The sequence below is a fragment of the Gasterosteus aculeatus genome, chromosome 2 (assembly GCF_964276395.1).
Source record: "Gasterosteus aculeatus chromosome 2, fGasAcu3.hap1.1, whole genome shotgun sequence".
Lineage (NCBI taxonomy): Eukaryota > Metazoa > Chordata > Actinopteri > Perciformes > Gasterosteidae > Gasterosteus > Gasterosteus aculeatus.
Window position 1 is genome coordinate 2,868,462 of NC_135689.1, and position 24,004 is coordinate 2,892,465.

The 24,004-nt window shown below is 48.4% G+C and overlaps 3 protein-coding genes across 3 annotated transcripts; 1 reads left to right on the forward strand and 2 right to left on the reverse strand.

The window, feature by feature from the left end:
• The first annotated feature begins 46 nt into the window (after positions 1–46).
• mrps25 (mitochondrial ribosomal protein S25) lies at positions 47–1,958 on the forward strand. Its single transcript, XM_040194164.2, has 4 exons — positions 47–363; positions 751–857; positions 988–1,075; positions 1,312–1,958. Exons 1-4 carry the CDS (start codon positions 230–232, stop codon positions 1,505–1,507), a joined length of 525 nt encoding a protein of 174 aa, XP_040050098.1. The 5' UTR covers positions 47–229; the 3' UTR covers positions 1,508–1,958.
• Positions 1,838–7,412, reverse strand: rbsn (rabenosyn, RAB effector). The gene is made up of 12 exons (XM_040194151.2): positions 7,295–7,412; positions 6,416–6,694; positions 6,176–6,310; positions 5,930–6,030; positions 5,795–5,840; positions 5,546–5,707; positions 5,189–5,460; positions 4,933–5,003; positions 4,758–4,844; positions 4,548–4,650; positions 4,358–4,462; positions 1,838–4,276 (listed from the first exon to the last, which is right to left on the reverse strand). Exons 2-12 carry the CDS (start codon positions 6,576–6,578, stop codon positions 3,206–3,208), a joined length of 2,316 nt encoding a protein of 771 aa, XP_040050085.2. The 5' UTR covers positions 6,579–6,694; positions 7,295–7,412; the 3' UTR covers positions 1,838–3,205.
• Positions 7,413–9,515: 2,103 nt separating this feature from the next.
• trh (thyrotropin-releasing hormone) lies at positions 9,516–11,836 on the reverse strand. The gene is made up of 3 exons (XM_040194163.2): positions 11,364–11,836; positions 10,967–11,186; positions 9,516–10,652 (listed from the first exon to the last, which is right to left on the reverse strand). Exons 2-3 carry the CDS (start codon positions 11,154–11,156, stop codon positions 10,033–10,035), a joined length of 810 nt encoding a protein of 269 aa, XP_040050097.2. The 5' UTR covers positions 11,157–11,186; positions 11,364–11,836; the 3' UTR covers positions 9,516–10,032.
• Between the last annotated feature and the right edge of the window lie 12,168 nt (positions 11,837–24,004).

The following is a 24,004-nucleotide window of genomic DNA, read 5'->3' on the forward strand; positions in this document are numbered from 1 at the left end:
TACGGTTTTATTATTGTACCCTGCTGTTTTTAAATTTCCGGTTTGAGCAAAATATGCGTAGAAGTGCATATATATTTTTTAATTATACAATTCCATTTTAAAGTAAATGAAAAAAACAAACCTTTTTCCTTCCTGGTTGCTCAGCCGACGTCATCAAAAGGCGCCTCTCCCTGTGCCCGACGCTCTTTGAAATGCTAGTTTGTAAATACAAACTAAAAGGGACTTTAAAATGCCTATGAAGGGACGCTTTCCGATCAGGAGGACTCTCGAATACCTCCAGAAGGGCGACATCGTCTTAAAAAACCGAGTGAAGATCATGACTGTCAACTACAACACGAGCGGAGAGCTCAGCGACGGCGCAAGGTCAGAGCTAACGGCAGCTAAAGCTAGCGGAGACGCGCTCACGGCTACAACACCTCACACATGTCCTCAAACTAACGCCGAGCACCGCCACTGCGTTCACCCCCTTCACTCCCAAGTCATTAAAATGGGAGCAGTGTGTGGCTTTACAATGTTTCAAATAGACAAACCTGCTTAATTAGGGGACATTGACTGGTTATTCTTTCGACTAGCTTGATTAAACGCTTTGTTTTAACGTGATTAAAGAGGTTCACGGTTCAGTCCATCAGAAAAAAAATTCAGATCTTCAAAAAGATTCACGCTCTGTGTTGAAGTTGGCTTCCCTAAAATGTACTTAAATATATCTAAGGATTATTCAGGCCATTCGTAAATGTTTTCTTTTTTTTGCAGGAAGTTTGTGTTCTTCAATATCCCTCAGATTCAGTACAAAAACCAGTGGCTCCAAATAATGATGTTCAAGAATATGACGCCATCCCCGTTCCTGAAGTTCTACCTGGGTGTGTATTCTCGCTCTGTCGCTAGAACACACGGAACAATATACATTTAAACCTCAAATATATATTTCCTGCCATATCATAAGTCATTATGTATTTGATCAAACTGTGGCTGATGTGCTCTCCTCTGCAGACGACGGGGAGCAAGTGCTGGTTGATATGGAAGGGAAGGACTACAAACAAATTTCCCAACATGTCAAAAAGATTCTGGGCAAATCAGAGTAAGATCTATAAAAAATATATATTTATATATATTTATTCAGAGTGGGTAAGATTTATGTGTGCCTCCTGGTTTAGATGCCCTTCACTGTTTATGTTGATGCTAATTAATGCATTTGATGCAGAGAATCGGTTTTTCTTTTTCAAAATATACATTTATGTAATCAGGATGGTCACAATCTGTTCCTTCTGATTCCCCAGCTGAATGTGCTGATTTCTCTCCGCTCCCTGTTGACAGAGAGGTGTTACAAGCCGAGGCGCAGGCCAAGATGCAGGCCTCCAATCCCGCCAACTTCGGGCCCCGGAAGTACTGCCTGCGAGAGTGCATCTGCGAGGTGGAGGGCCAGGTGCCGTGTCCCGGCGCCACGCCGCTGCCCAAGGAGATGACGGGGAAACATCGGGCCCGGATGGCGGCGGCAGCGGCGCAGGAGTGAGACGCCGCAGCGTCACGTTTTGATTTGCTGCGACGGCGCTGCGGATTCAGCTGTAAATACGAGTGACTGAATGGACCGTGCGAGGAGGTCCAGCGTCTCCGGCCCGGGATGCGGCAGGAAACCGCAGCCATCTCGTACGGGCACTTTGGTCGCGGTCTGGATTTTTTTTTTTTTTTTTTTTAGCAAGAATCCACATCCGGCTAAACGTGTCAACACTGCGATGTAAACATTGAAATCAAACTGATTTCGTTAGGCAAAATCTGAACATTAAGTATGACCACGATATTAAAGTAGAGGATGGCTGAGATTCAAATAATGGAGAAAGAAGCCTTTTTACTTTAACAATTTTCTTTTTTTTTATTTTATTGGTGCTGTGATGGAAGTTCGTGCTTAAAAAAAAAAGTTTCGGCAAATGAGCTAAAAAAATAAAAATCACTTGCTTACACACAAAGAAGCTCCGGTTATTCGCGCTCACAAAACATTTAGTGTCACATGTTCTGCTTCTGTGTGGACATCAGATATTAGTGTGAGATCAACAGAATACACACACAGTGTGAAGCACTATGACAACTCAGAGCAGAACTGAGCGATAATACTTGTTGGCATCGATGTAGTGATAATTTATCTGACAAACCTGTTCACGATGTTTCCGTTAAGTTGATTACGTCTGTAACACTGATTCTAGCATTCTAGCGTCTTATTCGATGGCTCAAGGAAGCAGATGTGCCTCAGCAGATGCCGTTTGAAGCGATCGTGAACAAAAACTACTGCTGGCATCCAAGGCTTTGTATTCTTAAACCTGCGATTTTATTAGTCCAGATTTGTGAATGAAAAATGAAAGCTGGAAGTCAAACGCGGCCTCTGGTTCAATTTTAAAAAGGCCGGCATCGAAGAACGAGAGGAGTCCCTCGGGACGGGGGGGTTCAACCTGGTTCAGTGCTTTTAAAAGATAACGGGACCCCGGCGGGGAGACACCGACCAAACACACGAAAAGAAAAGATCACGGAACTGAAAGCGCGACCGTTCAGACAGGAAATTCAGTTTATGAGAATACGTCACAGGACGGGAGCATCAACGGCGGCTTTTATTTCCCTTATAATTTGTGACGCGATTAAAAGACGCGGAACGACAGCGAGTCATGTGACCGAGCTCATAATTTAAGCACTACATGACATTTCGGTCTACAACAACTGAATGATCAGCCGGATTTAATTAGTGAATTCAAAGTGTTTTTTTGTTGTTATTCCTTCAATTACCTCAAATAAACTAAAGTTATAAGTACGATAAGGAATCTGCAGGGAGGATCCACAAGGAGCTGCATGAACTCAGGTTATTTTTACACTCTGAACATCATTTGGCAAAAACCACCCTGGTGTTATTTAACTATAGATTTTCAAATGTGCATTAAATGCTTCTTGGTTCCCTCTTGTCCCTCCCACCCCCCCCGGCTCACGTAGACAGAAACATGCAAACTGTACAAATGGACTTTTCCTCGCGGTGCTTGAACACATGTGCATGCTGAAATACGACTCCAGCGCTCCGTACAGGGGGGAGTGGTTTAGAAAGAAGAATCTCAGAACTCGCCAAACCTCTCTGTGGGGCAGCAAGACCTCGCCCGACCTAAAACCACAGGGCTCATGAGTCTTGTAAAGTGGGCTAGCCTTGCAGGACTTGGTAAGTAGCAGGTATTCGGGGGGCTCAGTGCTTCTTTTTCTTCTGCTCTTGTAGGGTGCGCTGCAGCTCTCTGAGGTTCACCGACAGCAGCTCCACCTCGTCCAGGCGCCCGCTGAGCTTGGCGTCGAAGATGTAGGCCCGGATGTTGTCGATCTGCTGCAGCAGGAGCTCCTCCTCGATCACGTCCACGTCGGGCAGGTCCCCCGCCACCTCGTCCCCGTCGAAGGGGTTCGTGGAGACTACCGGAGAGTTCCCCTCCAGGAAAGGGTTCCCGGCCTCGGCGTCGCTGTCTTCGAAGGGGTTCCCGGCCTCGCCGCGCTTGACCTCGTCGTCCTCGTTGAACGGGTTGTACTCCCTCCCGCCGCCGACCTCCCGGTGCTCCCGCTTCATGTCCTCAAAGAAGGGATTGGACGGATCCTCCTCGACGGGAGTGGCGTCCTCGTCATCGAAGGGGTTGAGGGAGGCGCTGTTCTGCCCTTCGCCACCAGGGGGGGTCACGTGGCCCCCTAAGCTCCTCAGCCTGGGTGGCGACTCCTCCTGGCCGGCGAGCGCGGGGGACTCCGCCCTCGCGGGGGACGGACTCCCCTCGGCCGTCGGCGTCAGCTCCCCCGCTTCCTCCTCCCCGTCGTCTTGGCGGCCGCCGTCCGGAGGCCCCTCCCACGCCACGGGGGGCCGCGCGCCGCCCGCGGCGGGGCCCCGGTGCCCCCGCTCCTCCCTTTCCCACGCCTCCAGGCGCTCGAGCTCGCCCTGCTGCAGGCTCTCCTCGGCGGCGAGCTTCTGGGAGAGCGCGATGGCCCGGCTGGTCTGCTGCTGGTCGTACTCGTCCTGCAGCTGCCGCAGGTTCTCCTCCAGCATGGCCACCTCGTCCGCCCGCCGCGCGTCCCGCGCCTGCCGCAGGAACGACTGGATGTTCTCGATCTGCTGCAGGAGGGGGTCCTCGTGCTCGGCGCGCGCGTGGACGCCGTCCGCGGAGGGCAGCCATCCGCCCACTTTGGTCACTCTCGGGGCCCGCGGCAGCTCTCCGTTGGTGCTGGGCGGCGCCGGCGGGCGGTTCTTCTCCGACTCCTGCCTCCTTTTCAGGGTCTCCTGGGTCGCCTGGTGAAAAGAAATGAGGTAGAACATTCAGGAGCTAGTTCTGGATGTGGAAGAAGCTGAAGGTCCTGCACACAATCTCACCAGTCTCTCCTGCTGGAGTCTCTTCTCCTGTTCCTGTTTCCGCTTTTCTTTCAGTTCCTCATATTTATGCTTGGTGGGTAAAGACATGAGACCCAAAAGTTTCTCCTGGAACAGAGCAGGACACGGAGAAGGCGTGAATTCAGGGCGCAGAGCGGACCGGGTTGGCGAGGTGTCTGGATCGGCGCCTCACCTGGACGAACAGCGTGGCCGTGTAGCGGATCATCCTCTGCAGCTGGAGGGCCTTCGGCCGCGGGGGCGGTTCGTCTTTGGCTCCCAGTGTTAGAATCTTCTTACTGAGGAGAGAATCACACAACTCCTGTTTGATCCTTTTCAAAAAAAAGGCTCCTGGTTGACGAACACAAGAGAAGAGCCTCTCCGCCGGCCGGAGGCGTTAGTCTACCTCAGGGCGTCGATTAGTTCGTAGTATTTCTGCACCTCCAGTCTCAGTCCGCCGGCGGTGTCGAGGTTGTAGGTGGTTTCTCCGGCGCTGTGGGACCGCGCACGCGACGATGAGCATCTCTCACACCACAAACGCTTCTTAAATAACACTTGTTTGTTTGTTTTGTTCCCCTTACTTCAGCGACTCAGCCATTCGAATGTACTCCGGAGCCTTCTCGTCCACCTTCTCCATGCACATCCTCAGCCGCTGGCAGGAAGACAAGTTCAGAGCAAAGTGAGAAACAGGAAACCCCAGAAGAACAAACCCTGAACGACGGGACGGACGCGGCAAGACGGCTTGAGAAGAAAACGGAATCGACTGCCGCGACCATCGGGAGCAGAGGAGAGGTCGGACGTCTCTACCCCCCCCCCGACGCGCTTCCGTGTGCCAACCTCGTAGAGCTTCACCACGTCCGGCATGTGGTCCTTCTCCTCCAGCTTCTGCTGCCTCTTCAGCAGCGTGTCCATGCAGTGGCGGCAGCAGCGGATCTTCTCGTCGTCCTTCTCCTCCAGCATGGACGTCACGCTGCTCAGGCTGCTGATGCTGCCTCTCCTGGAGCCCATCCCGCCCACGCCCACGCCCACGACCCCGGCCGGGGGGGACTGGGACTGGACGGGGCTCCCGGGGACACACAGCGCCTCTCGGGTCCCGTTGATCAGCTTGTCTGGGAGCAGGAGAAGAGGCCGGTGGGTGTTTTTGGTTTTGCACGGCAGCTCGACCATCAGACCACGCGGCCGGTTCATACGTACGAGCCAGAGGAATGGGGACGAACTCCATGCACCTCCTGCACATGATGGAGCCACACAGGCGACAGTGGTGCCGCCGGTTCCGGATGTTGAACTTGTTCCCGCAGTCGGGACAGAACGGGACGTCCGAGTCGCTCACCCAGGACACCACCGACTTCTCAATGGCTGTAAGGAGGAGGAAGAGGACATGTTCGTATAAAAGATCATTGACACACGCTGAGAGGAGTCAAGAGTTGTAACGAAAACACAAACCTCGGATTTTGGCGACGTCGGAGTTGATCCTGTCGAACGACGTCAGCTGAAAAGACAAAATTCTCGGCAAAGTTACTCACAGGCGGAAATCTGCGGTGCGAGCGGGGTTTTCATTTGTTTCTGCCGGGAGCGAACCTTTTCCAGTCTGATGATGAGCTTGTTGACCTCAATGACGTAGTGATCTATCCGAGCGGCCCGGTGCTTTTTAAACAAGTCCAGGTGACTTCTGGTCGCTCCTACGAAACGCAAAAGAGGAAGGAAAGCGGCGCGGCGGTCAGCGCGTGGCGTGCTGCTCAAACGGGTCATCGCTGATTCGCAGCAACACTCTGCGTCCGAATGGTGCGACAAACGGTGAATACAAAGCGCGGAGATTCGTTTCACCCAGTTCCTGAGGCTCCCACATGTAGGGGTCCACTCCGCCGTAGTAGAAGGACTCGTAGCTGCCGGTGTCCGGTCGCTCGTCTCCATCCCGCTTCAGCAGCTTGTCTTTGGCTTTCATCGCCTTCTGAACCAAACCTGCGCGCACACACACACACAGAATAAGGACACAACCACGAGTCTTCCTCTCGCCAGTTCTAGGCCTCACAGCGCTGTGGGCGGAGCTCGGCCAACGCCACTCACTCTTGAGCTGCCCCCGCACGTGGCCGTCGTCCCCGGAGTGCTCCTCCTCATAGTGGTCCTGGAGCTGGTAGAAGGACTGCAGGTCCTTCAGGCACAGCGGGCACAGGAAGCCCTCCTTCACTTCCCCCGTGCCCTCAAAGGGGGTGGGGTAACTGGAGGCCATGGCGGCGTGCTGCGTTCAGGGACAGGAGATGCAAAGTGGGAGATTCCTGCCTCGGGCCACATGTCACGGGGTGTGCGACCCCCCCAATGACGTCTCCATCAACACTCCAGGGACACCTGGAGATCAAAGCAGATTGAGGGTATAAATAAGCATCACGAAATGTTTGGTCGTTAATGCAAACCCAATAAAAAAGTATGAAGGAAAACGTGTCACGTGACAGACACGCTAGATTAAACAGGATTGGGAGGAAAATATATTATTATATTATTATTATTATGTCTCACTTAGCTATACATTGCATTCAATTATACTAACACGCCACAGCCAACAGTCCCACAAATCAATTACACATTTCATATCGATCGAAGAACCTTTAAAAAAAGACTTCTAGCAGGTACCGATGATGTTAGCTAGCAGAGATTTAAACCCACTGAGACAGGGAGACAAAACCCGGCTGTTTACCGTTTGTACCTTCAACGAGCAATTCATTGCTGTCATAATGTGATATTTGTGAACCAGCCATCCGAAGTTGAACGTTAAATATTAAAGTAAGGTCGGCTAAACGGGACGCTAGCTGCAGGATGCTAACAGCCGCTCGCGCGTTTCTTCTGGCCAGTTCCTCCGACCTCGTTGTTAAAAACACGAAGGAAAATAGCCTAAAACTTTCCAAAAAAAACATTTCCACGTGAAGGTCGACACGGTGGCGGTGTACTTACAGATGGATCCAACAATAACAGTGTGGTTGACAGTTAGTTCTCTGGCAGCAGCAGCAGCAGCCCTGCCCGGTCACGTGATTAGCATTCGGTCGGTAAGGGACGAGAGGAGGGACAAACGACACGAAACGCACAAACCAACTGGACAGGCAACCTCTTTGTTGTCTTTGTTTCTCTTTTTTTTTTAAACGATATGATTTTATCGGTGTGGAGATTCTAATTAATATTAATGGGTGTTTTATTTGTATTGTTTTTCTAATGTGGAGCAGAATTTAATTTCTGCATATGAATCTTTTTTCGATTATTAAAGCTGCCTTCCATGCTTTTGTTGGCTGAAACGAAAGAAAGGTCAAAATAGAAAAAGGACAATAACCAGGATTCAGGTATTTGTTCATTGTTTTGCATTCTTATACGGATGCACAATGGAATTCAGTTTTAGCGTATTTGCTATAAAACAAACACATGCCTATCAAAACAAAACAGTAGTTTCTCCCGTAGTGTAGTATTTTTTTTATTTGCACCAGAATGAATGTTAACAGCAGCAACAAAGTATGTTTTTTGGCCAGTTTTTGTGGTCGACATCCTCACATCAAAAATCCAGCACGAGGAAAACGCGTGTGTGAGCCCCGAGCATCACTGATGTAAACACCAGAGTCCACGGCCTCTCATCCCACCTGCAGTGCTGAATTGCGTGACCCTGGATGAAGGAGCCCCGGCCTACTCCTGTCCAATGTCCCTGGGTTCTGTCTCTCTGTGTTAACTGTCCCGCTCCTTCCCAAATGCTCTCACCATCATTTCGGATGTCTCTCTAACAGATTTCTGCTTCTGCTTCAGCGTCTGAGGGCTCCTCCTCTGTTCCACTCCTCCATTTAAATCGACGTGGCCTCAATTTAAACTTATTTTATGATAATGTGCCCCCCCCATCTCACAATTGACATGACAACATATTCCTGACCTTCACCCAGTGCTCTATGAGTCTTCTTTAACAAGTTCCTTCCACTTCTTCCCTTTCTTGCCCTTTGCAGGCAAAGCGCTGTGTCACAAGAATGCAAATAATGTTTCATGAGTGTCTCCGTCTATTGATTGTCTCCCCGCTAAGCCCAAGATGGTGAGCTGCAGCGCCGGATGTCAACTAAATCCTCACAGGCCGCCAGATCTTCATGAAATATGTTCTCACTTATTTCTAAGGTCAGAAAGATGAATCTGAAAATGATTGAATGGAGCTGTGAGGAGGGAGAGAAAAAACGTTTTTCTTTTAACGTGTAAAATCGTTTTCTGTGACATTCTCTATTGTATTGAAAACCTCTGCATTGAATCATGAAACTCATTCAAATCAAAAAAGCTAAAGGTGAGGACAACCTGAGAAGACTGTTCTGTGTAATCAACAGAGAACATGTTGAGATGACCTCATCAGATGGTCTGCTGCTTCAAGCTGAATGCAGGAGAGTGTTTACCTTGTCCTTTTAAATATATTAAAATATATTGATAGACTTCTTTTTGTTACAGAATCCCAACCTTTGAGAAACTATATTAAATATCATGAATATGCATCTGGTTATTGGGATATTTGAATCTATCTTATACTATGGGGCAGCTGGGACACAAACCCAAAATGTGTGTGTGTGTGCGTGCGCGCGTGTGTCACTGTCACATTTACAATGGGTTTGTGCACTTGTTAAAACAACAAACAGACATTAAAATTAAAATATGCCTACATGCCCGATTTCTCTCCTTGAGGCAATTCAAGTTGTCTCCAATCATTTTGTGTAAGAGACAAATTCCTCATCCGGTGCAGACAATGTGTTTTTTCAAATGCACTGCAGCATATTCCTGCTGGAGCTGAAAGCTGTGTGTGTGTGTGTGTGTGTGTGTGTCTCAGTGGAGCTTCTCCACCACGAAGTCTCAATCCGAATGAATACTCTGCATATTGATCAGGCCTGTTTGCAGCCTCTCTGTTGGAATGAGCCCAATTAAAGTGAGGAGAAGAGGTACCCGACCCACTGTGTCGGATATCGGATCCGTTAATCATCCATCCATCATTGTTGGACTACACGCCAATTAGACCTGTTGGGTTGAATAAACAGTTTAATAGGCTTTAATATTGCACAAAGTACTGCAACGGATGCAAACCATACACTTTAACCAATGCGTTTTTTTATTGTCCAACATTGGTGGTTGACTTTAAGGCAAAGGCTTTAACATGAGTTTAAACATGCAATAATATGTAGAAAAATAACCAGATATATTTTATTTTGCGGTGGTATTCGTTATAGTTTACATAAGTAGAAAATAACGAGACACAAATGAAACGAAAGCCGTTACAGCGTTGGGTACCTTTCATTTCGATCATGACGCCCGCTGGACCGAAGGACGCGCGCGCCGCCTCACAGAGGCAGCACCACAAAGAGCCAGTGGACCGATGCGTTCATTCCGGGACTCGATTTCAGCACGAGTAGTCTATAATCAACGGAATAATAGCGAATCAATTCAAATTAAATCGAGATGAACTCCATATTTACAGCGATATACTCAGTCCGCAGGACAATTACGCACAAGCTCTCCCAACTTAACAAACAGCGCATACACGTTTTTTTTGTTTTGTTTTCTGCAACGATGACACAGTAACTGTCGGTGCAACAACAGATTCGATGGTGTAAACTCTTTTTTGTTTTTAATAACGACTTGATCACTTCATTTACACATTTATTGGTTTACAATACAGCGGCGGACTTCTGTTTCGGCTACTCTGCTTCCACTAAGTCCTCCTCGGGCGCAAACCTTTTCCCCGGGTGTTGCCGCTTCTGCTCGGCATGATGGCTCTCGTTGATGTTGTCTAAAAAGTTGAGCAGCAGACTGGTTTTGCGGCAGCTCGTAGGGTCCAATACGTCGCACGGACTGTTTGTGCCTAAATCCGGACTGGAGGTATCCCAAAACCGTTTCCCGGGGTGCTGGCGCTTTTCCATCTCCACGAGGTCCTCTTCTCCTCCTTCTCCGTCCGCGTCCCAGTCCACGTCGTCGTCCCCGTCGCGCTTACCTGGGTGCTGGCGCTTGGTCTGCACCACCAGGTACCGCTTGCCCGGGTGCTGTCGTTTTGAAAGTTCCCCCAGGAGCACCGCGGGGTTTTCAGAAACGCGTCCCGCAGCGAAGCGCTTTCCCGGATGCTGCCGCTTCTGGAGCTCCGTGAACGGGCGCATTTCATCTTCGCGTTTACCCGGGTGCTGTCTCCTTTGAACGTCCAAGTATGGTTCATCCACGTCCGCTTCTCTGCGCCCCGGATGCTGCCGCTTCTCCAAGTCCTCGCCGTACCTCTTACCGGGATGCTGTCGTTTGGTCATCCATTCTGCCTGAGGGGGAAATCCCTCTGGAGAAAGGAAAACTTTATTTAGGTTACTTTAAGAAGCCCCATGTATCCTATATGTATCCCCATGTCTACTAGTTTTCATACGGGCCGTGCGTAAATTACGCACGAACGAGTTCAGCTGGCGGTCCATCTCCCGTCCATTATTTTCCATTTTGGTGTTTTAAAACAAATGTTGTGTAAAATAATTTGTACTTTTATTTTATACTTATACAAAAATTAAGTAAAATAGCCTGATTTTCAAAGTAAAACTAATCCCAACTACATCAAACCTCCCGTCGCCTGCACGAGGAATCCAACACACGCATTTTACGCACCGTCTCCGCCGTCTTCGTCCTGTATCTTCTTGAGGATGGACCGTAGGAGGAGACTCTCCGCTCTCTGTAGAATGATGTCGTCGATGGTCCTCCCGCCAGTCTCATCCTCGGCGGGGATGCTCTGTCCTCCAGACACAGTGAAGTTGCAGACCACGAGAAGAGCCAAGGCGAGCAGGCATGTCGACCTCATGGTAATTTAGTTGGTCCTCTGATGAAGAAACTGCCGATGGTCGACGGAAAAATATCAGACAACAGACGCGCAATTAGTTTTGATGAAATTTAGTTCAACTTGAGGGCAATGTTACAGACACTGCCATCACATTTGGACACGTTAAGGCTCTTTTACAGACGTCTTTTCGTTGTTTGAAGGCTTGTTTCTGAGGTGCGCCGGACTCACCTGGAGAAGCCTCCGAAGCCTCCTCTTCCTCAGAGTCTGTGAAGGAAGTCTTCACTTCAGGCAGCTGCTGGTGACCCCTGTGCACCAAGTCTGGAGGAATGAGCAGATAAGTTCCCGTGTCGGCATTTATACTCAGCGGCCACTGTCGTCACACCGACGCTGGGACTCACTTCTCAGGACCCCTCGACCCCCCGTGATGTCACCGAGTCGTGCGCAACATGCACGTGGCGAACGGTGATCCTGCAGGAGGCGATATGATTGGACGCCCGAGTGTACTGATCCATTCTGTATTTAGGTGCACGGTTGATGGATTATATTCCTCTAGTTTATGGCCTTCTATTTGATACTGTAGATTTCAATTGTAGATTGAAAATGTCACTTTTCGTGCACTGCGTTTTTTTTTGTCCATTGTCTCATTGTCTTATGTCCAACGTCATGCACCGACCGCCTTTGGCAATACACGGTCCTGATTCAGCTTTTCAGAATGTTGATATTTGATTCTTCTCTGAGCTCACACCGAATTGATGATGGATTACCCAAACAGCTGTTTGCTATATCCACATTTTTCAGAACATATCCAATATAATTATTAAAGATGATTAATATAAATCATCAGGTGTTTATGACGGGGCACCACCATTGGGTGCAGTTGCTCAAAAATACCTTAAGTTACTTTTCAAAAGTTATTAATCATTCATTACAATAAAAAACATAATTTGATTTCCAAATTCAGTCTGTTGAGGGAATGATTAAAAAAAAGGGGGAAGTTACTGGCAATTAATGCCTCAATGGTCTCATAACTCTGATGAATATTTGAATTAATAACTCAAACAAAATGACCATGAATAAAGATTGTGAAAAGTTCAGTTCTGCTCTCGTACGTCCTGTCGCTCATGCCCCCCCATTCCCCAATTACCCCCTCACTATTTAAACCCCACTGTCTCACTCACTCACTCGTTGCCGGATCCTTAGCCGTGACCATCCGGCCTTCACCCTCAGATGGATGTTATTTTTAATAATTTCTCCATCATATGAGGCCCTGGCTGCGGTGCGCTGAGGAGCAACAGTCGTTGCAGATGATAAATGGCCAAAAAAAACCCTGTTTTCATTGCATGTTGCGAGAATCCATGATTCAGGCTAAGCTAATGTTAGCTGGCTTGCAGACACACATTGCCATGGTTCATTCTAGGGGAACTTGTACTTTTGTTATTTATGCAACGCTTTTCTTGTGTACATGGAAGTCTTATTTTTAGGGCCAGTGGCAAACATTTAATATATCTTTTCTATTTTATTTGTTTATGTAAGCAGTTTGTGCTGTTGTGTATATATATATATATATATATATATATATATATATATATATATATATATATATATATATATATATATATATAGGTGATTTTGACTAAACTGTGTTACAAAAAATCATTATTTAAAAGCCACAATTAAAACATAAAACAATGAGTCCAAGTCATCAGGAACAAATTGATTGACAATGTTTGAAAAAATAAAATGCTCAAATGATATTTGTATTCATTTATTGTATTTTCATTTTTATGTTTGCATGGCTTTTGTCGGACGTGGCTGTGTGGCTCTGTTGTTGCTTGGTTTTTCTTTTGGCTTCTCCTCAGACGCTCTTTGTAAACGCTGTTTTTAAAGGTGAGTGCACGCATGGAGGTGTCATTGCGACCCCCCGTGACCTCGTGTTGACAGGCCGAAGGTTACACTCAGCCGTAGTGTGAAGGACGAAGACTAATTCCCTGTGAGCCAAACACCGTCTCTGTCTGTGGGATTCCTTTCTGGGCCTTTTTGCTTCGGTCAACAACAGGAAGTGACCATTGAGACATATCTGATCCGTGCGGGAAATCCTTCTGCTTTCGTCCGTCGCGTTTGTCTCGGCCAATTGTGTAACGACAAAGAAAAAAAGTTGCGCAATGCAGCTGAGTGAAATCTTGAGTCAGAGGGAGAATAAGATGTAAACATGCAGATGGGATGATCGCTGCAGTTTACCACCATTAAGTCTGCGTCTCTCTGTTGACCCTCTCACTCATCCCACACTGTCAACGATTGGCATCCCTGTGTGGATGCTGCACCTCGTGCGCTGAGGAAGAGGACGGGTTAAGTGTAGTGAGGAGGAAACAAAGACTCGTCAGCCTTCGCCCTCGTTCTGCTCTCGCTGGTGTTCAAATTATATCTCTTTTTCTTTTTCAAAGTATTGTTGAACTTCTTCAGCGTGTACAGGAGAAGTTTCTCAAACGCAGCGCTTCAAGGGGCTGCGAAGCTTCCTCGTGTTTGGTGAAAGTTTTCTTGTAACCACGGTAACCGGCGTCACGCAGCTGCTGCAGACGAGAGACTGACACGTGTCAGTCGGGTCGTCTCTGCCGCGCGGTGGCTTTTAGGTATTAAAACCTGCATTTAAGCTCAACACAGTCGTGCTGCTTGTTCATTTAGGAGCAACGAGTGCTGCAGAAGTGACTCATAACACCTGGAAATGAGTCGGTATTTTTACACTTCCGGTTCCTTTGTCCCAAAGTCAATGTGTTTTTTTAACTGTGCAGAAGCTGAAACGCACATATCATCATATAAAGTCAGTGAGCAGAATCCCTCTGGTGGCCGTAGTGTGGTTGATTTATTCCCCAACGTTACAAAGAAGTGCAGTAATTAGAGCATCAGTCTAAAAAACAAAACCAAGTCGACTTAAAGCAAAAGCAAAGAAATGAAAGTACTTATTTTCAACCTGAATAAATGAGCTGAAAGATGCTCAAACGACCTCTGTAGAGCTGAGTGGTGGCGACTCGATGGGGACACGTCCCCCCCACCGCTTACTGCCCAATAATTCCCCGGCATTCATCTCAGTGCTCGGGATGAAGCGTGTGCCGCTCGCTCACAAAGTTCAGCGAGATCCACCGAGAGAGGAAACCAAACACCTTCTGTGTTCGCTGTCACTCGGGGGGCAAAGGGCGCCAGAGGGAGACGAGACACTCGGAGGGGCGTGCGGGAGCAGGAGACGGACGCGGCGAAGCCCGACGCCGGGAAACAAATAAATAAACAAATGGGTCGTAGGGCGCCGTCGTAACCCCGTCCCCTAGGAGGGACACGGGCCTGACAGGGGTCACCGGGGCGGGGCGCGAGTGACAGCGTACAGGGGGGCTCTGGAAGGGTGCGTGTGAGTGTGTGTGTGCGTGTGTGTGTGTGTGTGTGTGAGGCATTGTCCTGCATGGTCATTTCAGAAAGATTCGTGAGGGGTGAATATGAGACGTTTGTTCTGATTGTGCATCATCGCTTCATTTTCATGATTCATTTCCTTTCAAAAGATCTTTTTGTTTTGTTGTAAACAAAAGGGAGTGAGGTGAGCTGCGGTGGTTTTAGGCACCCCCGTGGCCCCCCGTTAAGGCTTTGAGGTGTTGGTGCTCAGTGGGGGTGGATGAGAGACGAGGAAATATTCACTGTCAGTATGTGTATCGGGTCCTTCAGGGGGCTCACGCGGGGGGAGGGGGGGGGGGTTCACAGAAGCCCCCTGCAGCTTTGTACAGTGTGAAAACACCTGACTCCATCGTGGTGGGGACAATAATCCTGCACCAACAGAGTGTCCGTCTGTCTTTTAAGTTAAGCTCATCTTGTAGTAGGATGTTCACATTTTGCCTATTTAGGGCAAAATGTATCATCATTTTGGAATCAGAAAAGTCCTTTCTTGTGATTTTGATTGACACATTTGCCCCATGTGCACACATTTGCACACATGTGCCCCTGAAATCAACACTCAGACTCCGAAAGCTGCGTTTCTTTCATTTCCCATATCGACTAACGCGTTCTGTCCTTATTTTTCACCGCTCGGAACGTCATTTCAAGTCACAATAAACACTCACGCAGACGCAAACGCACAGAAAGAGAGAAAGAGAGCGAGTGCGCTTTGCATAATTCCGACAATTCCGTTGCTCAGAGAATCCCATTTTCTCCCAATAACCAGAGAGGCGCCCGTGTGTTTCTTCAGCCGGAGACCATGATTAGTGCACTACTGTGTTTCCACTCACTTCATCACCACGCCGGGTGGGTGTCTGAGACCCCCCCCCCCCCCCCCCCGTTCTGCTACATTGCAATGATCTTTCATCCTGACGACTGGACGAAATGACACATGTGAGCTTTTTAGGTATTTCGGTCCTTCAGGAGTGATGAAAGGAGAATATTACAAGGGAAGGGGGGGGGGGGGGGGGGGGGAGTTCTGCAAAGAATATTCTCCATCTCATCCATCCATTTGTCCAATAATGGAGCCCCCAAAAGCCCTTTTTTCTTAAAACAGATGGAGGAAAAACTTATTTCACCCTGCCCTGCTCGGAGTGATGAATCCACTGGGTGTATTATGCAGAGTTCAGATGCGCTCCGTGAGTTTCTGCAACAGCTACTGCTGTGTTTAGCGGCTGAAGAGCCAAGGGTCAGCGCGCCTCATCAACTTCATCCCATACATACGTTAAATACTAATGTAGCGTGAGCCTCCCACGGCGGAATATGTTAAATTATATCTTTGCAGAGAAGATGTTTGTCTCTGCTTTCCTTCAGTCACTCCCTGTACGGCACATTTAAACTCCGATTTTAGGCACTTATTAATGGGGGGTTTAGGGGTCCTCAGCGCCCGTGTGTGAGTGTGAGAGGATGTAACAGGATACAGATGCGCTGCTGTGGAAAGTCGCCCTATGCAAACCATCCATCTGGTGCAGGTAACCAGGATGGATGGCAGACTCCTCGGGGGGATGGTGGGCAGCTGAGATGTCAAAAATATATACATCACCCAATGTAAATGCCACAACATGCAAATGCTGTTTTCCCTCCTGCACGGGGTGGTCTCTCGTTTTTATTGCAACACATTCTGGAAAAGCCTCTTGGGAAGCACAATGAGGCTTTTAAATATGTATTCTTATGGAAACGTGGGAGAGTGCAACTGTCTGCGCGCTGCAGGTGAATCACATGCTCTCAGACCGCAGTATAACGGGAAGAATATAAAAAAACACCCGTAGGGGCTTGTTTTACTTTTTGTGTTTTAGACTTCAATTGCATATTCAAACTATCTCAGAAAACTTAAAATGAATTGGCACAATCTTAGCTAGTCATCTGTCCACATTCATGCCAGCGGCTTGCTCCGGTTGCCATGGCAATATGAACCGCTCCCGCCCCCATGCAGCCACATCCTTCAGGTCCAGCTGTGAAACCATGAAACCACAAAAATACAAACAACTCCGTGGTACCGATCTGTCAATCACAAGGTAGTCCCGCCCGTAATCCCGCTCTGCCTCTCAGTCTGTCTGACTGTAGTTCAAGACGGTGCCTCCTCGTCTCAGGTCGGACAGAATGACAGAGAGCATCACAGTGGGGGCCAAGAAAAGATTTCCCCCCCGTGAAACCAATCCGAGAAGCGAAAATAGGCCCCCGGACGACCTGAGAAATAACCTCTGCTCTCTCATGTGACATCTTACCTCGCGTGGAGAAAAAAAACCTCCACCCTATTCACTCGTATCTACGCAGATACAAGAATATTTCTACTGTCCTCCTTTTCTCTTCAGATGTGTAACCGCAGCAGCAGGTGGTGGATTCCCACCGTTGACCTTTTCCCAGGAGACCGCCCAGGTGACGGTGCTGTCTGCTTCGTCCGTTCAGGCCTCCATCTTCATTTCAGCTGTCGCTGCCGAGGGAGACGCGCCCGTATCGGTACTAATCGCATTGTTTTCATTACGTTAGGGCCAAACAAAAAGCCCCGGCCTTCAGCTCGGGACCATTGTCCTGCCGCTTTGTCTTTGCTTTACGAGGTTGCGTTGGGGGGTTCGGCCTTCGCTGTCGTCTCCTTTGCCTTTGTCGCTTCGTCCGGAATCCGGGCCGCGTCCCGTCGGGACGACGACGCCGGGGCCGTTGTTTCACAGGAAAGAGCAGCACCGACAGGGTCATCCCTTCCGCCAACCTAATTGTCCGCTGGGGACACGATGTTTTGGGAGAGGTCGCAAAGGTCGGGGAGCTGATCCGAGGCGCCCGAGGACGGCGTTTGAACTTTTGCAGACGGAGTCGCCTTTTTAAAGTTTAAAGTCATTTCAAGTGTTGTTTTCCTGCCGAGTGGCTTCAATGTGCGATAGAGAAAAAAAAATGTACTTACTGAAAAAGCCTTTAGCTTTTTATTGTCATTAGCGAGCTAGAGCTAGTTGCATTTGTCCTGAAATGTGATATTAGACAAATGGGATAATTTAATGGTCTTCCATGGAAGGATGTGTGGTTTGCAGTAAGGGCCACCACTCCCCGTCTTTCAACGCCCAAGGATAAGTGGTGTCCATATTTTAGCTTCCAGCTTCTGCCCCGTCTCAATAAGCACCGACCCCATTGGTTCCTGCTGTGATACTATCGCCTGCTTTCCTCCAGCACATCGAGGAGGTTTAAATTTGTGGTTTTGTGGTTAAATTTACCAACAAGCGTTGGATTAAATTGCCATCAGTTTGGCCTTGGTCGCGCATGTTTCCCTTCAGGGTGCACCGCGGTGACCTTGGTGACTCCGGAGGGTCTCGTGCAGACGTGTTTTCTGTCCCGTATGGAACACAGGTTTACATGTCCCACCTTGGGGTCTCGTCAGAAGATGGTGGGGGGGTGAGTCCCTCCGGACTGCTTGATTGTGTGTTCGTGAAAGCGCAGCGTGAAAGCAGCTATTTGTGTCCGCCGCGGGGATCGATGGGGGAGTTGGTGCTATTTGTGAGCTCGATGAGCTGCACTTAGACCGAGGACCTGACGTCAGATCAGCCGAGATGTTCTAACAGGTCTGTATCTCAGAAGTGGACGATGTTGTTCCACGACGTTGTTTCGGCTCAGCTTGATTTTGAAAAAATATGAACACGACCGTAACCCTTTTCTCTACGAGGACGGTTCGCTGCTTTCTGCATTTGAACAATATCAAATCAATCACCTGCACATAAAGCACCTGCATTCCTCAAAGATGGCTCCTCTTGATTAAAAGTCTTTGTGCGGCACACAGGACTGAACGAGACGGGCCTGTTTACGTTACGCTACGGACGTTAAAGGGGAGGAAGTCTGACAAAAGCAGGACAGATGGGACAGATGTTGACTGACATCACGTGTCAGTCAACTGAATGACAAAATCGCTTCTACTCAGGCCCTTTGTCGCTGCACATGAAGCGAGCTGATTCCACCAAAGAAAAACCAAATGGCGAGGTGATTGTAGTGTGGGCGTCTTTCTGATCGTCCAGCAGCAACAAACAGTTCTCCACAGGACACACACACGCACACACGCGCACACAAAACAGATACCTGATCAATGTCTCGGCTCAGATTGAATCGGATGTGTCTGTGGTGTCTTGTTTACGTGCGTCTGACCTATTCCCCCGTCCGTGCATGATGCAGTTATAACCGGCGAGGGAAAAAGTTCAAATGTCACATTAATGATAAATCCTGAATCCGTCAAAAGGACTGTTTAATATTCCGTCTGTGTTTTGCCGCCTCCGTCATTTTTTTTCTCAAGAGAGAAATCACTAAAACAGAAGTTAGAACTTTTCTGCCAGCTTTTAGTCACTTTTTCACCCCGATGTAAATATACAAACGACCCTTCTTTCCTGTTCTCAGTTAATCTATTTGTTTTGGTGCACGTGGTCCAAACCTGTGCAAACTATCTCGACTGGTCCGCAGCGCCGCGGGGGGAACTGACCCGCCCTGACCTGCAGCGCCCCCCCGTTGTTTACCGGTCTATCAGAGAGGAAAAGTCTGCGTCCTGTTGTGTGCCCCCCCCCCCCCCTCCTCCTCCTCCCCCTCCTCCTCCTTGCGTCCGTGCCTCCTGTCAGACGCCCTGTCACCGCTCCTCCGCCCTGCCACGCTGACGGAGCTGAGGAACCACGCGGCTGACAGTGGTGCTGACTCACCGGCCCCCGGATGGGTTCTCTAAAGACACCTTTGACCTCTGGGTGAAGTCGACGCCCCTTGACACACTTAAGACTCAGGACACAAACCTCGATGTGATTCAGGGTTTGTTTTGTTTTTGTTTGTAGCTACACTTACGGATTGTATTGGTGTTTAAGAAGCGGCTCGCGCTGCGTAGGAAGGAGGGAGGCTGGATGCGGGTTTTTATACGGGCACTCGTGCACGTGCACGGCCTCACATCAGATTGGACTGTTCCAAACCCACTCTTATGAATCTTCTTCTTCAACATCTCGTTAGCCTCCAGCGGAGTTGGAAGAACGTCTCCCTTTCCCGATACGCGAGCAGTGATTGGGGGGGTCTCCATCGATAGCGCAGCTATTAATTAACAGCGTGCGCCGACTGCTGTTGCCACCCACGCTTCGCTTTCCATTGACTGCAGCGGGAAAGAGAAGAGGCCCGAGCTGCATCTCCAGTTGTGCAGGAGAGCGTTTAGGAGAACAAAGATAGCAAGGGCTTGTTGTTCCGTCGGCGTGTGTGTGTGTGTGTGTGTGTCTGCGGGCTGTAATAGACAGGAGAGGGCATCAGGCACACTCAACACTGAGGCGGCAGGAACTTGCAGCAGAACTCCACAGAGTCCTCTCCATCTGTAATGAGCCGAGTGAGAGGGGAGTCACACCTTCTTTCTCCTCCACACAAACAACCCTCCTCCACTCTCACATGCACCAACTGCCGATTTCCTCTTCCCTCCTCTTTGCAACGTAGCGGCTGTTCATTAAAAGCACTGGAAAGTGTGCAGAAGGATAAGCAGCAGATGCATCGATGACAAGCAGGAATGTGCAGTGAAAAGAAGGAATCACCTCGCAAAAGACATAAAACCTTGTTAAATGCAAGTTACAAATGACCGCCTGTCCAGATGTGCACGTCTGGCTCCCCCCACTCGCTGCTGCTCTCTGCAGGGTTTTCTCTTTTTAAGGATTAATCAAGATTGCTCATTTTGTTGCACAGCATTGTTTGTGCGTCTGTGTGTGTGTGTGTGTGTGTGTGTGTGTGTGTGTGTGTGACAGGGAGGTCACGGATCATACTCCCAATTACCTGTACTGTGAGACTATACCTACCAAATACGTCCCCAGGATTTCGTGTGAAAAGAACGTGTCAGGCGTGCGCTTTAATCACCTGAAAAAGGTGCTGATTTCGAAATAAGCGCAAACACGGATCTTCTTCTTCCTGTTATATGTCATTATTTTATGAAAGTCAAACGTCCTGCCGCACCCCCCGTCCACCTCTTCCACGTACCAGTGACTCTGGTCTGTAGGGACGACTTCCTTTGGCATTTATAACGGAGTCAAGGAGAGCAAAGAAAGATGGAGCATTAAATGCAACGATGACAACTTTAGTTTTTACTGAAACATCCCGGAGAGGAGAATAAACACGCATCCTCACTTTGGTGTTAATTAACTGTTTTACTTTGCTCGTTACTGATTTTATTTATCTTTTAACCATATAAAGTGCTGTAGATATAAAATATATCATTATTATTAACGCCTGGTTCAAAGGTCAGCCAAACGGACAAACGGAGCAGTGAAGCCACCGCGACTGATTTAAAGTAATGCGAACACACACACACACACACACACACACACACACACACACACACACACACACACACCATTAAGGGCCTAAGGAATCTAATTTGGGGCCCTCTCGTCTTTCCTCTCACCCTCCCTCATGCGTGAGAGGAGCGACCTTTTTGATGCCTCTACTCGTGAACCCATCTTTCCTTTTCTTTTTTTGCCGTTTATGTAAAACAAGCACGTCACCGTTTGTCCCGATGCCACAGAGTTTGGGAGACTTTCATAACTGTCCTCTGGGAATTCTGCCATTACTGCTGACTCTGCAGATACGGGGTCTGCAGGACGCGGTGGAGACCTGCAGGCCTTTGAACATGCAAGACACACGCGTGACCCTCCTCTCCTCCAGCAGGCCTAGACTGCTGTCATCGAGAATCGTGTGTGTGTGTGTGTGTGTGTGTGTGTGTGAACTGCTCACTCGGGGTCTCTGAAGTAATTGAGTTCTAAAAATGAGGACAAAAGCCAGGAAGCTCCACCGTCCCGATGTGCACAGGCTTTTTTTTTTACTCTTCATACTTATTCAGAGCCCGGACGCATCCGAACAAACGAGATTCCCGGGGAAGATATTCACGTCCTGTCGCGCTTTTTCCTCATTGAGACCGAGAGCGAACGTGCAGAAGCTGCGGCCGGGCGCCAGCTCCACCCCGTTACATAATGGCGTAATACTGTTTATACATCAATGTAATGAAGGTTTCATATTTTCAAAAACCATAAAGGCACACTTGCATCTCATTGTCGTGCGTTGTAGAAGTAGTGAAGTCCTGGCGCTTGATGGAGATGAAGCAGCTTGGAGACCTCAGAGAGGCCTTCTGCTCCCGTCGGCTGCGCGTGTTTAATTGCTGATTGCTAATTGAAAATGAAGAACAAGAGGTAGAGGACGATGACTCAGCGGCGACTTGTTTTGTAAGTAATAGTTCACCTGAGACATAAGCTTCTATGTCTTCTGAGCTCTGATTGAGCCCAAAGATGCTCCTTGAGAAGATGCCCCCCCGCCCCCCCCCCCGCCCACACACAGTGTTGCGTGATGGCAGAGTAATGTGTGCACCATGTATTTATAATTTCTTCGGCTCCCATTTGATATTTGAAAATGAGCTTGCAGATAAAATCAGCTTGTTCTGACAGGTATTTCCGATGCGTGATAGAGAGTGTTAAACTCAACTTTTCAGCAAATTTATGCCAATTTACATTCTAGAAATCCTTATTTGTACTTAATCCGTGGACCGGGCTTGCAGATTACACCCACGTCATTGAGTGATTGAGCACATTTTAAAGTCTATGGAGGTCTGTGGTTTTATATCGCGTAATGAGGAGAACACACTGACTTGTTGTCGGATTAGTTGTGGGAAAACAAACCTTCGTTAAACTCTAGAATGTGAATCTGAGCTGCCAGATGGCAGGTTTCTGCGTCCCTAATTAATCTCTGATCCTAATAAAAAAAATAGTTTTTTAAGGGCATATTTTGTACTCTTCCTGTATATATTCATTGATCTGTCTTTTTCATGCCCTTTTATTCTACTAATCTCCATCCATGAAATAATCCGCACAGTGAGAATTGGACCACACTTTGATGACCATTAGGATTCGACTCTCGACTAATTGCATTGACCCACAAGTTCATTATATTGGTCCGATGCCACGTAGATCAGTTCTGGTCTTCCACAATCTCTCTGATTGAATTATCTGGGATCAATAATGCATGCCGCTGCTGGTTGCAACCCACACCAGCATCTTTTGTTCCTGCTTCGCACTTAGGGGTTAAAAGCCCATTTAAAACCGTGTCGGCCAGCAGTGACACTGACAATATCATTCAAACATGCGTGAAGCACAAAGGAACTAATTCTACAATTGCTTTCCAAAGCTTTTAAAGGGAAACTTTGGCATGTTGCTCAGTAGCTTCCGCGCGTATTGATGTGGCTGCTTTGGTTAATCGTTCTTGTTTATCTCATGAACTCGGGGATCCCTCTGAGGCTACGCGGAGCTCGCGGCACAACCTCTCGACGCGCCGCAGGTATAATATATATATCGTACCGTGACTCACGCTGCACCGTGAAGTATTTGTATCACAGGCGGCACTATTCCCTGATGATGAGGACACCTGTAAGAGCCCACGTCCGTGAATCAGGTTCAAAGAAAAGCAATTAGGCCTCATCTTCACAGCCTTTCTGGAAATATCTCACATGGCTCTCTGTGACTATCAATGACTCTCCAACTACCTGGAGAATATCTTTTGAAAAACTCCTGGTTCCTCAGATGTAATTCATTTTCTATTTAAGATGGTGCCGATAAAATGTTGAGCTGTGTGTTTAATATTTTGCTTTTATTTCAGGGCTAAAACACATGAAGAATGATTGTATGAAGAGACCAAATGCAAAGCGGAGAGCGACTGGTGTTGGACAAAATTAAAATGTTGACCTTGTGGGACCAAAGTCACGATCTGGACCTCAGCAAAGCCATCGGGCTTCGTCCTCCGGGGACCACGAACGGCACCCAGACTCCAACCGCTCTCCGATGGTCGAGGAGATATTTAAACGCGGGCCGGTGCGGCCCAACAGTCCTGTAATCGCCATGGCGACAGGTGTTTTCTACAGGTAATTTGTGCATCATGAGAACAGCCGGTTGAAACGGGCCGCCGGAGTCAGCGGCAACGGACACACTTGGAACGTCTGACCTGAAGTTAGCATTACGCGTAACAGCCGTCAGCCCCTGCTGGCTAACGCTTACCTTTGAATGCTAATCCAAAACAAGAAATGGCAATTAGCTCCATCAGCATGCTGATCACCGGGGAGGTGCGGAGACATTGAGGGGGAGGCGACGGGTCCTGACCTTATCAGAGAATGAGCGGCAGTGGGCCTGATCAGAATATAATGTGAGCGTGGGGCTTAGAAAAAAAGAACGATTGTGTTTAGAAATGCAGTATTTCTGGGGGGGGGGGGGGTTTGGGTCAAATACAGGATAATGTGAGTATGTCCACTTTTTGTCATGAACAAATCCAAATGGAACAAACAAAAGGACACACTGGTTGTTGCCAGTCATTTCCATATTCTGATATCCTGCGTATTCCGCAAAGTTTGTCGGAGTGAAAAAGGATGCAGCCGCATCTCTCCCCCAGGGCGACCTGTG